Raw genomic sequence first — 14870 nt, forward strand, 5'->3', positions numbered from 1 at the left:
GGCAGACAAACTCATCATCATGGATGCGAGAGCTGAACATTCAACTGTTACATGGTTTAAGGCGAGGCGTGGTGTCCTAACTGTTAGGACATTCTCTTGGATCAGTGTCACAACAATTACTGTTCTGGTGCTACCTACAGTAGTAGTGTACTGTACTGTTATTTGTTTCCTACGAGTATATACTGGTAGCCCAAAGACTGTTTAGTGAAATGGATCACCAGGGATGGTTTCTGTTCTACTCCCTCCGTTTTTTAATAGATGACGCCGTTATCTTTTTCTCACACGTTTGATCATTCGTCTTATTCAAAAATTTTATGCAAATGTATAAGATATAAATCACACTTAAAGTACTATGAGTGATAAAACAACTCATAACAAAATAAATTATAATTACGTAAATTTTTTGAATAAGACGAATGGTAAAACGTGTGAGAAAAAGTCAACGGCGTCATCTATTAAAAAACGGAGGTAGTATTCCACACTTTTCCACTCACTTGCTCATAGCAAGTTCACGAACACAGCTGTAACTAAAGTGACAAAGCCATGTTACGCCATTGTTTCACAGACTTTTCCTGCAAGCGATGCCTGACAATTCCAAGGATATACTATAATTTTGCCCCGTGAAAGAGGGAAGCAGGGGTTAGTGTTGGCGGTTGCAATTTAAGTTGGGCGCTGTCACCCGATCATGTCTCTCTTGGGTGCATCCAAGCCAAATTACCTCACCACACAACGTGAGCACGTCGAATAGCAACACACGTTGGTCAATACTGTTCATACCCACGATCAAAATGGCTGCACAACGACAGTGGATTGTGAGGACTAACCCTGGACTGGTAAGGCATCAAATCTGAATGTTTTGTCTCTGCTGGAGAAGTGCAGAGATATGCAGGTAACCAAGTGGGCTAAATCTCCAGCTATAAATATGCATGGGATGCAGCACTCTCCTCGCAAGCCACAGCCAAGTGCAGATAACTCATTGCTAGGCAGAGATAAACGTATATATCTTTGGTTAATTGTTAGCTTAGCGATGGCCTCTGCAATTTGCATTTCCTTGCTTGTGGTCGTGGCTCTGGCCTCTGCGGCGTCGGCGCAGCTGTCGGCGACGTTCTACGACACGTCGTGCCCCAGAGCCATGTCCATCATCAAGAGCGCCGTGACGGCCGCCGTGAACAGCGAGCCCCGCATGGGCGCGTCGCTGCTCAGGCTGCACTTCCATGACTGTTTTGTCCAAGCAAGTTCCACACATAATCAACGCCTTGTTCCATTTTGACTTAAACGTTACTGCAGTACTATATCTCTAGTCAAGCAACTTGAGTGATATTTGAATTGAACTAGAAAAGTTAAATATATATTGTACATGTGTGCATGCAGTTAGATGACATGTTCAGACAAGCAAGACAAATAATAACCATATATTCTTCCTGTTTGACTAACTGCACAGGGTTGTGACGCGTCTGTTCTGTTGTCGGGAAACGAGCAGGATGCTGCTCCAAACAAGGATTCTCTCAGAGGCTTCGGGGTCATCGACAACATCAAGACGCAGATAGAGGCCGTGTGCAATCAGACCGTCTCATGCGCCGACATCCTTACCGTCGCCGCCCGTGACTCTGTCGTCGCAGTAAGAGATCGATACACTCTTTACTTGTGCTTTTCGTTGCATGCTTGACATTAGCCTTCGGCTTGGGATTAATCAATACACTAACCAACAATAATCATGAACACGCAGCTGGGAGGGCCATCGTGGAGTGTCCCGCTGGGGAGAAGGGACTCTACAGGTGCAAGCGCGGCGCTCGCACTCAGCGACCTCCCTCCTTTTACCGCTAGCCTCCAAGAACTCGTAGACGCATTCGCCAAGAAGGGCCTTAGCGTAACCGACATGGTTGCTCTCTCAGGTATATGATCCACCATATATGCGCACAAACCATGAAACCATGGTGCTCCATATATGTGCTCAAGCAAGCTTATACTCCCTCTATTTCAAAATATTTAAGACCGTTAACTTTTCAGTACGTGTTTGACCATTCGTCTTATTCAAAAAATTTAAGTAATTATTTATTTTTTTCATATCATTTGATTCATTGTTAAATATATTTTCATGTACACATATAGTTTTACATATTTCACAATTTTTTTAATAAGACGAACGGTCAAACATATGCTAAAAAGTTAACGTTGTCAAATATTTTGAAACGGAGGGAGGGAGTATATATTAATTCCAAAACTCTTATACTCCTATATTGCAGGCGCACACACAATCGGGCAGGCGCAGTGCTCAACCTTCAGGGGCAGGATCTACAACGAGACCAACATCGACTCGGCCTTCGCGACGCAACGCCAGGCCAACTGCCCACGGACATCCGGCGACATGAACCTGGCGCCGCTGGACACGACGACGGCGAACGCGTTCGACAACGCCTACTACACCAACCTGCTGTCGAACAAGGGCCTCCTTCACTCCGACCAGGTGCTCTTCAACAACGGCAGCACGGACAACACGGTGAGGAACTTCGCGTCCAACGCGGCGGCGTTCAGCAGCGCCTTCGCGACGGCCATGGTGAACATGGGGAACATCGCGCCCAAGACGGGAACAAACGGCCAGATCAGGCTCAGCTGCTCCAAGGTGAACTCGTAAGCGAGTACCCTGCAGACACTGCAGTAAGTAGTAACAACGTTTGTAGCAGTATATGCAGTTATGCACGTATAAGACGATGGAGTGCGTGAAAAAATAAGGACCCCCACAACCACTACGACTGAATGAATAGCAATGTGTACGTGGAGATGTGGTACATGCAGATTTGCCTTGCTCTGTTTCTTGTTCCATCTGTATGTGCATGGAATACAGAGGACAGAGGGGCATATGCATGGCGTATATGTATCGAAATTTCTGGTGCAAAGGCACGGAGGATTATACTATACTCATCTTCTAAATATTATTCCTACAAGCCAAATTTCTGCTACTAGTATTCCACACGAGAGACCGAGAGACCCATCAGAAGGGATCAGAATGCGTGTGGCTGGGCTGCTGGGTCATCTCCACATGAGACATTTTTTATTGGGCCGTGAACTTTCTCGTTCGTAACATGTCGGTGCTTCTATGAAAAAGCCCAGTATAACTGGGTCACGTCCCATTAAGGAAGTTGCTCATTCACACTAGTACTCCTGTGTCCACCGTCAGATCCGACTTTCAAAAATAAAAGGGAAAGGTCTGAACAGATATTAAATTTTTGGTTGAAATGGAACATAATTTTCAAAACAATTCAAATACAAGAGCAGGCCATCACAAAATCAGAAGTACATGCAAGCACACCCTCCAAGAAATCAGCAGCTACCACAGGTGCCATGCAAATTCGTGGCGATGACTCGTGTCGTGTGTCGCTTGACCACACCAGGATCGATCGATCACTCACTGGTTAACAACCCGGCAGTTCTCCCTGATCTCGCCGTCGTCGCCGGTGAGCGGGCTGATGTTGCCCATCTTCACCATGGCGGCGCCGAAGTCCTCCCAGAACTTGTCCGGGTTCTCGCCGTAGTACTTGACCAGCTCGTCGCTGTCGCCGCCGCCGCCGCCCTGGTACAGCTGCTGGTCCGTGTGCAGCAGCGCGCGGCCCTGCGTGAGGCCCTGGTAGTAGTCGGTGTCCACGGTGGTCGGCGTGTCGTCCAGCGAGGCGAGCGCCTCGTCGTCGCCGACGATGGGGCACTGCTCCTCGAGCGCCGCGGCGTAGGCCGGGTCCAGCGTGTCGGTCTCGTTGTAGAGGCGGCTGCGGAAGAAGAGGCAGCGGGAGTAGCCCAGCGTGTGGCCGCCGGAGAGCACGACGAGGTCCTGCAGCGACAAGCCGTGGGACTCGAAGTTGTCGACGAGGTCCGGGAGGTCCATGAACGGGTTCGGGATGTCGTCGTTCGCGTCGTCGATGCTCGCCGTCGTCGCGTCGCGCCGCCCCAGGAGCACCTCGTACGAGCTTCCCCCGAGCTGCAAACAAAATGAATCGTACGTGTCACGTTGCATTGACATCAGGGTCTGTTTAGTTCCCTAAACTCCCAAACAAAATTTTTCGCGCTGTCACATTGAATATTTGACATATATATATAGTATTAAATGTAAAAAAAATCAATTACACAGTTTGCCAGAAAATTGTGAGATGAATCTTTTAAGTCTAATCGCGTCATGATTTGACAATGTTGTGCTATAGTAAATATTTGCTAATGACGGATTAATTAGGATTAATAAATTCGTCTCGTAGTTTCCTGACATAATCTACAATACGTAAAAGTGGTTGTGCCTTATATTTTACGATGGATGGAGTATTAGACTACGTTTAATACTTCAAATATATATCTATATATCCGATGTGATATGTATGGGCAAATTTTTTTTGCCAACTAAATAGGCCCTCATTTTGGCCTCACCAAGTCAACAGGATCAGGATGTGCCGCAGTTTTTCAGATAAGTGAATCACGACTCATTCTCTTGTGAAAATGATGTCATGAAAGCCGGTTATTGGGATTAGGTTGAAGAAAGATTTTCAAAAGGAGCATGGTTTGTCTTATGGTCGATGACGTTGCCCTGTTCGATAGATAGCTTTCTACTACTAGTAGTACCTTTCAATCGACAGTATGTGTAACGTGGATAAGTTTTACACTTGTACTGAACTTACCGCGACGATTGAATCACGAGCAGCAACTGCCAAGATATCAGCGCAGGAGACAACATTCCCCAAGCAGGCCGTGTTCACCGCCACCTTGATGGCATCGATCACGTCGAACCCTCTCAATGACATGTTGTTCGGCTTCGCCAGCTTCTCCCCGATCATGTCGTCGGTGTCGTCCAGCAGAACGGAGCCATCACAACCCTGCATCACGTTCGTTCATCACCAAAACATCTCATCTGCTTGTAAAATCTGCAGCAATTAACCACTAAGTTGAAGCGTGAATGATTTAGTAGCTAGCTCACATTGACGAAGCAGTCATGGAAGTGCATCCGGACCAAGGACGCGCCCATCCTCGGCTCCTTCAAGATGGCGGCGCCGACGACGAGCTTGATGGTCGTCAGCGCCTGCGGGCACGTCTCGCTGTAGAAGTCCGGGGTGAGCTCGCCGGAGCCGGAGGCCGACGCAAAAGCCGCGGCCATGACGGCGAACACAACAAGAAATGGCGCCATTTTTGGCAAGCTGCTACTACTGCTTCCAGTACCAGCGATTAGCTAGTGAGATGGTCGAATGTGCTGGTTTGGAGTGTGATGCTGATGAGACTGTGTGCTTATATAATGGGCTAAATATGTGCGATTGACCCGTCACTATTAGCCAGGTTAACAGCCGGTGCTTTTTTTCGGTGTATGATAGAGATCTAATGCAAATCAAGGCTTTCAGAATGCGTCAATGCGAGGCTTGTCAAAGAAGAGATCAGTTTCTTCTCCATCTTATCAATTACCAAATTGTGACAGGCATGTAAAGTGCTACTGGTTTCTTGCGAGTACTGCCGACCTCTTTACAGGATTTTTCTTTGTTTATTTTCTGAAACATAATACAGGCTTTTTCTTAACAAAATGTTACTTATTACACGGATATTTGCCTGATGAACCTTTTTGGTACCGAATTGAATATGAGCCATCGTCCATAAGTAAAATAATGAGGAACTACTTTTGTTAAGCAAGTTTGTTAGCATAGTTTTCTTGCAGAAACCAGCAAAATCGACTGATCATATCCTCCTTTATAATGAGCCAGTTTAACACGATAAGAAACCATCCGAACGCTATAATCTATGCTCCAGCACTGCGTATAAAATGCTTTATGGAACAGCTGTTTTTGGGTTGTTTTGCAGGTTAATAAACTGCCACTGCTTTAGAACAGAGGCATGTATCAAGGCGATGCTTGACCTAATCGATGGATCACAATCACACGGTTTGGTCAATCACTTGCCGAAAATATTTAAACGCATGCTTTGGAATAAGTTCACTTTGGGTCCCTCAATTTGTCACCCGTCTGATTTTCATCAATTGATTGCAAAACCGGGTACGACTGGTCCCCCAACTTACGAAACCGTTTAAATAAGGTCCCTGGGCAGTATTTGACCCCCTGTTTTGGCTGAGGTGGCGCCTACGTGGCTAATTTGACTCGGTCTTCATCTGACGTGGCAATGACGTGGCGCTTACGTGGCAATTCGATAAAAAAAATAATAAAACCTATAGGACCCACATGTCAGTTTCACACACACACACACTAATAGAAAAATGGTGGGGCCCACGTGGACGCCACCTGTCATTCTCACTACCCCTTCTCTCTATCCCCTCCCTCTTCTCTCTCCAGCCGGAGCGGCGGGGGTGGCAACGGCAGAGCGGCAGGGAGGAGTGGCGGCGGCCGGAGTGGGGTGGGGAAGGAGCGGCGGCCGCCGAAGTAGGGTGGGCAAGGAGCAGTGGCGGTCGGAGTGGGACGGGCAGGAGCGGGCAGGGCACCTAGCGGCGACGGCCCCCGCACCCGCGACCTCCCTCGTGGCGCGTCGATCCATGGTTCCCCCGCCGCTGCGTCGCGAAGTGTAGCGCCCGTTCCGTCGTGGCGCCTAGTGGGAAAACTATCTCTTAAAAATCCTAAATGCAAAAATTGTTTCCTTGTTTGTTGTCCAGTGTCCGTGCCATTCCAGATCTCAAATCCCCAATCCATCGTCGAATCCAAACCCTAATCTCAATCTGTCCCAAATCAAATCCTCTCGAAAAGTCTGTTTTGCCTCCCTCGAGTTCGTGGGCCGATCTCTTCTCCCCGGCCCATTCCCTCTCAGCCCATCTCTCCTCTCCCCTCCATCCTTGCCCGCACGTGCGAGGCACGTGCGCCGCTCGGGTGCTGAGCGAGAGAGAGAGAGCTCGCTCTCTCTTTCTTTCCTCCCTCTCACTCTTTGCTCTCGCTCCCTCTCGTTGCCTCTCCCGCCGACGCCGCCCAAATCGCTGCGCCGTTGCTTCCCGCGCGCGCGCGCGCCGTGGTGGCCGACCGGCCAGTCGCCGCCGCCGTCAACATCTGCCGCGCCTGAGCCCGCGTCTGCCGCCCTGTAGCCACGCCCTTCTAAACCGCCTCGTCGTCATCGCCGTTGTCATCGACCCGGCCCCGCTACTCCGCGCGCATGCTTCCAAGGAATAGAGGCAGAGCTCCTCCTCCATCTACCTCATCACCCTCTCTCCCTCTTTCTTTTCCCAAAGAGGCAAGGGGCAAGCCCCCTTTCTTCCTTCCTTTTTTCCCTTTTCTCTTCCACCGCCGGCGTCATGCCCTCTATCACCGTTTTGGCCGCGACCGCCAAGCGCCAGCTCGCTCCTTGACCGCCCTAGGTCGGTTTCCAAACCGACATTGCCCTCCTATTAAACCAAGGCGCCCTGCCTTCCTTTCCCTCTCCCATTCGCCCTCGCTCCACCGCGCCATTGCCGTCCCCTCTGTCTCTCTATCGCCGACCGCTGCCGTCGCGTGTGCCGGAGGAGCCGGTGCGCGCTAGGACGCGGAAGGGGACTCCGGGCGCTCGTCTTCTTCCTCTTCCCCGGCCCGAGGCCGGAGAGATCACTCCCGTGCCGTCGGCCTCTCGTCACAGCGCCCCGCCTCGTCTCGGTAGGGCATCCCTCCGTTCTCCCTCCTCGCTCCATCTCTTCCCCTTAGCTTTGAGTAGCAGCTCGAGTAGTACCCCAGTAGCTAGTTGGCGCCGCCCCAAGCCGCGCCACCGCTCGCAATAGGCTCGCCGCCGTCACCGCCCGCGCTTTGGTAGTAGCCGCCCGCCGCCGGCCTTCCTTGGCGAAGTTCCGTCCAATCCGACGCTAGAAACGGATTCCCGGAGTCGCGTAGATGCTCTAGCTCGCTCGAATCGAACTCCCGTCACGCCGTCGCCGTTACCCTCTTTCCTCGCCGCCGGTTGCCGCCGCCGCAATCCGCCGCCGTCGGGCTCCTTCCGGCGAATCCAATCCATTGGCTCATCTCCCCTCGTCCCGTGCAACCTCCCGGTGTGCTCGCTTTCACCTGTATCACTGTGGTTCGCCCCGCCGCTCGCCGCCGTCGTCCGCCGTCCGTTCCACCCAGCGTCGTCGTCTTCCTCCCGCCGGCTCGCGTGGCTGCCACAAAGGCGCTACGTCGGCACCAGCTCGGCCACGGGCCAGGTCGGTTTGACCTCGGTCAGCCGCTCCTCCGGTCCATTCTCCCGTACGCGCGTGGTCCACGGAGAGCCAGCCGGCTGCGCATGGGCCCGCCGTCTCCCAGTCCACCCGGTGCACCATCTGTGAGCCGCGTCCGCAAACCCTAGCTCCCCCGTGCCGCGTAAACCCTCTCTCCCGTGCACCGAGTCACTGACTCGTGGGCCCGTCCCAGCGCATGATGGATCCGGCTCACCCGGATCTCCCTCTCTCTCTCTCCACGCCTCCCTCTGTTGGGCCGCCTTTTGATGCCGCGCCGGCCCAATTGGTTGACCGAGCCGCGCCAACTCCTCTCGGGTCGCGCTCAAGCCGCCCGCAAAGTCTACATCTCCTCCCTATCTCATTTCTAATCCAAAAAGGAGGTTAATAAATTCTTTTCTTTTAGTCCAGTAAATCCTTTAGTCTTAGAAACTCCATATCTTCTCAAACGTACATCCGTTTGACTCTGTTCAACTTCCAAAATTCCTCAAATATCGAGATCTATCTAATAGCACGCTTAGAGGTCAATAATAGGGCTTTATTTTCGCCGTTTGTTGAGTTGTCCCGTTTCACGTGTAGTTTCGGAGCCCGAAGACCCGCAGTGCGAGGATTTCGAGGATCAAGCTCAAGATCTCGAGCAAGGCAAGTCACCTTTGATCATCTTGCACCTATAATTTAAATCTAAGTATTTCTCTTCCGCAAATATTGCATGATTAGGTTTAACACAAGTAATTCGGCCGCGTCTTGCGAGAAAGCCTACCGGCCCCAATCCTAATTGCTGCAATTACCCTCCTTAAATTATTGAACAATTAAAACTCCCTTGTCGACTGTTGTGCTTCGATGCACGGGCCTTCGGGCACGTGCATGGGAACACCTCCCCTCAAACTTAAAATATCCAACGATGGGTAAAACTTGGGGTTTTACAAAAGACTTGGAAAACTCAACGCCTGGGTCGGTGCTTGCGAACCAAATGAATTTCCAAAAATCGCAGACCGGGGGACGTGCCGGGAGCACGGTTTCCCGCTCTTGCACTTAAGGACCGATTTCCTTTGGAATTTCATCCGTACATATAACAAGTACGACCACATGGGTGGAATGGGACACCTCTGGCTGAGTAATTAGCTAATCAGGGGAGCCTTGATGCCGGGAGACAAGTGGATTCGCTAGGGTGGTGTCGGGGAGGACCCCTGGGCTTCCTGGCACAGTATGGTCTGGGACCTAACCTGTTGTTGGTCTGGGACCCCTCTCGTCGGCATATGGTAAACCTGTGTCGGCTTTGGAAATGCCTTGTCATGAAAGCTTGGAGGTCTCCCGACGTGGCTGATCCCCACGGGCTGGGTGATCCGGGTTAGTAATGTCGTGTGGGTAAAGTGTACCCCATCTGCAGAGGTTATTAAACTGTTCGAACAGCCGTGCCCATGGTCATTGGGCGGATGTAAGGTGATTCCTTAGCGTAGTTTTTTTTACTACTGCCTTGAGAAATTGCTGTTGTGGACTTGGGTTCGATGTTTAGAACATCTGTGGCTGACGGGGTCAGCTAGGCCCGGGTGGCCGTTTTAAAGTTGTGGCCAAGTGCCAATCTCGAATCTATCAAAGACTGATATATTGCACATACTCCGACCGGACGAGATGCACTGTCTCATCCGTGTCGTTTGAGAAGCACTCACTTAGTTGTTTTTAAAAAAAGGAGTTTAACTAAAAATCAATTGTAAAAAACAACAGCCTTTCCTTTGAAGCCTTCATTAAATACATAATTCCCATGACTTGCCCTGTACTCACCCTTGCTCTATATAAATAATCCCTCCCAGTTGCTGAAGAAGATGAGATGGATCCCGCTGACAAGGAGTTCTTCCAGGAACAAGTCGGCTATGATGAGTTTTAGGGTTTCGATCTAGTTCCCAAGTCGCGCCTGTGATAAATGGTCCAAGTCTTGGCTTCCGCTTTCCTCTTTTGTAATGCAGTTGTGAGCTCGGGGTCTGTCCGCAGCCCAACATGACTGTAATCCTACTCTATAATAAAGAGACCTCTGTTGCTGTGATATTCTGTCTTCCTGTGATACCAGCACTGTTTCCTGGGACTAGTATCGGTTAACAGGTTAATTTGGAGCGTCATGGGCTGGTTCCATTCGGAGCTAGTTCGGAGCGTGACACGAAGCCAGAGCACGGCGGAGACGTAGGCGGCGGGGAGGCGGTGCTCGGGCGTGAGGCGGTAGTCGAGGGAGACGACGATGGCTGGCACGGCCGCGGCCATGGCCTCACAGAGGCGTGGTAGAAGACGTTGCCGGTGGAAAAGAGGACGAAGCTGCCGCCGTGGAAGTAGACAATGACGGGGAGCTTTGACGCCGGCGGCGGTGGCGGGACGAGGTTGGGGAGGTGTCTAGCGGCACGTCGTGGGAGAGGACCAGGCCGGTGGCAGACGGCGGCGCGTCGGGGACGAAGGGGCGCGTGATGGTGCCGCCCGGGTGAAAGAAGGGGAAGGGGAAACTCCTCGCTCCGGCGGGCGGCCGCTGACGAGCTTGGTGGCGGTGGAGAAGAGAGGGGCGACGGCGAGGTTTTATTCTCCTCTCTCCCCTCCCTCTTTCTCTAGATCCGCGCACCGCTCCGCTGCTGCCGGCGGCGTTGAAGAGCGTGAGGAGGCGACGGTGGTGGAGGCTGGTTGTGGCGGAGGGCGTGCGCCGCTCCCTCTCCCGCCGGCGCCGCCGCGTGCCGCTCCCTCTCCATCGCGCGTGAGAGAGGAGGGGAGAGAGATGAAGAAAGGGGAAAGAGGAGGAAGAAGGGGGAGGAGTGAGGATGACATGTGGGGCCCACGTAGGTCCCACTTTTTTTATTAATTTATGTGTGAAACTGACATGTGGGTTCCACAGGGTTTATTATTTTTCTTAGAAAAATTGCCACGTAAGCGCCACGTCTGTGCCACGTCAAATGAAAACCGAGTCAAATTAGTCATGTAGACGTCACGTCAGCCAAAACCGCTATCAAAACCGCCGAGGGACCTCGTTTGCCCATTTTCATAAGTTGGGGGACGGGTTGTACCCGGTTTTACGGTTTAGGGACGAAAATCAGACTGGACAACAAATAGAGGGACCTAAAGTGAACTTATCCCTTTCTCCTTTATGTTAATTTCGGACCATCAGGCCCTTGTATCGATACTTTGTGGGCCTTTTATGGCCTGTCAGCAGGCTCTTTTACGGCCGTATATCCCGTTCCGTTGTAGGGCCGAAAGCGGAACATTCCGGCCCATTTACTGCAAATCTCATAATCTAAAGCTGGCTCTTTTGCTAGCTTTTGATTGGTCCACTTGGCGCCTCTTACCTTGGAGAAAAATTATAAATTTATACTAGAGAACAAACACCTGACAATCATATGTGAGAAAAAATCTAGAGAAAAATATCACATATAGATTCGGCTTCCAGATCTTCCCTTTCCAACCACACGAACTTCTACTCCTTTGATTTCTATAAATATACCACGCCTACTCGGTACTACTCCTATAACTCAACAATATATAATAAACCTAAAATTATTAAGAAAAAACAAATCTAAAACAACGAATTTACATTCATTTTCCTTCTTTAAATATCCTACGTCTCCTCGGTACTATTCATATAACTCTAGATATACGGTAAACCCAACATTATTATGCAAAAAAAAAAATCCAAAACAAAGAAAAAAAAAGAAAACCTTGTTTTCTTATATCACAGAATAGGATCATTAATACCTACTCAGCTAAAAAATGATTGTGTTTTTTTATTACACAGGATATGTTAAAAAAAACTCTAAATATAATAAATGATTGATCTTTCAAAAATTTAAATCCACAAGTAAATATATTTGAACCAATTAATTCTGATGAATCTTAAAATTTATTTTACTTATTTGAATTCATCAAAATTTATGTATAAAATGACACATTAAATTTAGTACAACTTTAGCCTATAAATTATGAATAGCAGGAATCATTTGAAAAACACATTTTTCTTGCTTCCAAGCAATAGAAAAATCAAATAAAGCCGCATATGATCTTGCTGAATATAAGTAAATTCAATTTTAGGACTGAAGGCAACACTACTTTACAATTTCAGAGATCAAGTAGTTTACAATTTTAGAGATTAAGCAGTTCATAATTATGCAGCAACCCAAATTTAGACTCTCAATGCCGTGCTTTCACATGCGTGTCCCTATCTCGATTCATTGCATGGTCATGTTGTATTTGAAGTCGCGGTATGAGTGCAACCATGAAATTTATGTCTCTGGTGAGACGAGTATTGCGGCAATAGTGCACCACAGACCAATCGTCAATCGTGCTAAAAATACAAACATATTTACCACAATAAATAAGATAAAAATAATATAAAAAAGTTGAATTAGATTTGCATCTTACCTGCAACGATATACCCTCATGTACTCATGTACAGGCATAAGTTGAGTCGTAGAGATAACTCCATAGTCACACATTGGGAATGTTGTTATTGACCTAATATCAAAATAGCAATTTGTATAAAAAAACTTATTTTCTATTCAAAACTTCATTCAGTGGCCATTATTTAAAAATATTTTTCTTTTTAGGATAGATTACATAAAAATCGATAAATTCATAGTTTGCAAGGAATCGCCTAGGCGACAACTAGTACATAATCCCATGGATGCATTTCACGACTAAAGTATTCTGTGGGCCATATACGGCCCAATTATAAGGAAGTTAGGCCTTACGGTCTAATAAATCGACGCGTGCATGATGAACTTTCATGAAAACGCTTCGTGTAAGACATTCGACCGTGTTCGGCCGCACCATCCTTTACCCATCTCTTATGGGATCATCTGTACATTTGTCGACAAATTTTCTCCTAAAAATTTCGCATCCAATTATAGTACAATCGTGATGTAATTATATTGTAACTTGTATATAACTCTTAACAATCTCTTTGTAACATGCTATTTTGGTGAAACGGAGATCGTGGGAACGAATCCTCTCACATGTGTGCGTGTAGTGACTTTTTTCCTTCTTCACTTGCACATGAAACAAATCTAATGGTTTAAAATTGTTGGAACAAAGTTTAACATGCATGGCAAGGGCCCTCTCCTCTATAGGAGAGAGCCCATGCTTGAGTTCTTCAGGAGAGAGGTTGAGAGAAAGAGGATAAAGTTTGGATGGCCGAGAATGGAGTGGGGGTGTGGGGGGAGAAGCCCTTGGAGGGCTTATTTTATTCATACGTAAAAATAAATTATATCTTTGCCCTTAATTTACTATATATATGTACAACATCCTCTTGGGGTATTTTAATCCTTTTATACATTAGTTTATACGACACTCTAAGTATGGGGTTATTCCCCAACAAAAAATTTGTGAAAGTTACATGCAAGTTGCATTATAGTTACATGTAAGTGTAATTACATGTAAGTTACAGTGTAATTACACTATGATAGTACTTAATTACATCTGTTAAATTTTTAAGAGGAAATTTATCGACAAATATATAACAAAATTGTCTCTCTTTCACGCGATTTCCATCTAACACATCAAGCCTCTTTGACCCCTTCCCTATCTCTCTCTATATTTTTCGTCGGCCTGACATAGAGGGCCCAAGGCCGTTTGTTGCCATCCCCGCAATCTCCGGTGAGCGACCAAAAATTGAAAGATCTTACAATAAGGGAGACATATCCATTTGTCGGAGTGAAGGAAGGATGCAGGAGGTAGGCCATTTCTTTTTTTTTTCTTTTTGGAGCTTTTTGTGAGGATGTTGCAAGCTATTGTTTTCCCATGCATGTTACGCCTTGGTGTAATTGATGTTTCACTATATTTTAATTGTATGTTGCGCACTTTAATTCTTAGGTGTTGCGACTAGCTTATTTAAATATTGCATTTGGTTGAGCATTTTTCTCTAACCGCTGAAACATTTTTACCGAATATTGAAACATCTTAAATATTTTTATTGTAACATTTCGGTGAAACATCTAAAACATTTTTGTACGGACGTCTGGGCCTTGCTCCTCTCCGGACTTTCAAGATTAGTGCTGTAGAACTCTGGAACTAACATGCGGCTGATTAAATGAGTTGACGGGCAGCTTAATTACGGCCCGCCTGTTTAGCCAATTGATACTCAGCTCACATACGGCCTAATTAAGTTAGATTAACTAGATAAAAGAACATCCAACACAGGGGCCCAGCTCCCAGCTAGTAGTACTCAGTACTCGTCTCGATGCTACGAAACCCCACCTTACAGAAGCGTAAAACTGCGTAAGCCCATCAGGACTGGGCCCACATGGCAGATAAGCATGGCCCGAGTTCGTAGTAAATCCCCCAAGTCCTGCACGGGGTGATCACATCAACAGTGTGTTCCTCAAGGAGCGTTGTCACGCTACAACGTGATGGTGGCGCGCCACGGCGGAGAAATGGCACTCACTGTTTCCTCGTGACGTGCGCCAAAACAGGCTCGCCACGGCACGCCCCTTGCCGCCGGAGAAATGAATGATCCAGGGCGGCAGCAGAGTACCAGACCCTAAGCTTCAGACGCGGCCCCATCTACAGCCACTGTTTCGCAATGCTTAGAAAGATGGCAGCCTGAAATAATTGAACTCGTTCGGCCGGGCCAACCCGGCAGAGAAAAAAAGGGATTATTGAACTCCAAAAGTGATCAAATGCGGTGGAGCAGAGCTCTCGTGAGTCTAATCCCGCAACGAGAACGCATATGAATAATGGTTTTGCGGCGGGTGCGTTCTGCAATGACAGGCCAACGGTCAAAGCATCC

General features: G+C 48.3%; 2 protein-coding genes across 2 annotated transcripts; one reads left to right on the top strand and one right to left on the bottom strand.

Moving 5' to 3' along the window:
* The first annotated feature begins 963 nt into the window (after nt 1-963).
* Nucleotides 964-2934, top strand: LOC127779219 (peroxidase 22.3-like). The gene is made up of 4 exons (XM_052305960.1): nt 964-1231; nt 1442-1618; nt 1727-1892; nt 2244-2934. Exons 1-4 carry the CDS (start codon nt 1028-1030, stop codon nt 2630-2632), a joined length of 936 nt encoding a protein of 311 aa, XP_052161920.1. The 5' UTR covers nt 964-1027; the 3' UTR covers nt 2633-2934.
* Nucleotides 2935-3216: 282 nt separating this feature from the next.
* On the bottom strand, nt 3217-5214 carry LOC127779770 (cationic peroxidase 1-like). The gene is made up of 3 exons (XM_052306668.1): nt 4949-5214; nt 4653-4847; nt 3217-3967 (listed from the first exon to the last, which is right to left on the bottom strand). Exons 1-3 carry the CDS (start codon nt 5153-5155, stop codon nt 3404-3406), a joined length of 966 nt encoding a protein of 321 aa, XP_052162628.1. The 5' UTR covers nt 5156-5214; the 3' UTR covers nt 3217-3403.
* Between the last annotated feature and the right edge of the window lie 9656 nt (nt 5215-14870).

This window comes from Oryza glaberrima, chromosome 7, assembly GCF_000147395.1.
Source record: "Oryza glaberrima chromosome 7, OglaRS2, whole genome shotgun sequence".
Lineage (NCBI taxonomy): Eukaryota > Viridiplantae > Streptophyta > Magnoliopsida > Poales > Poaceae > Oryza > Oryza glaberrima.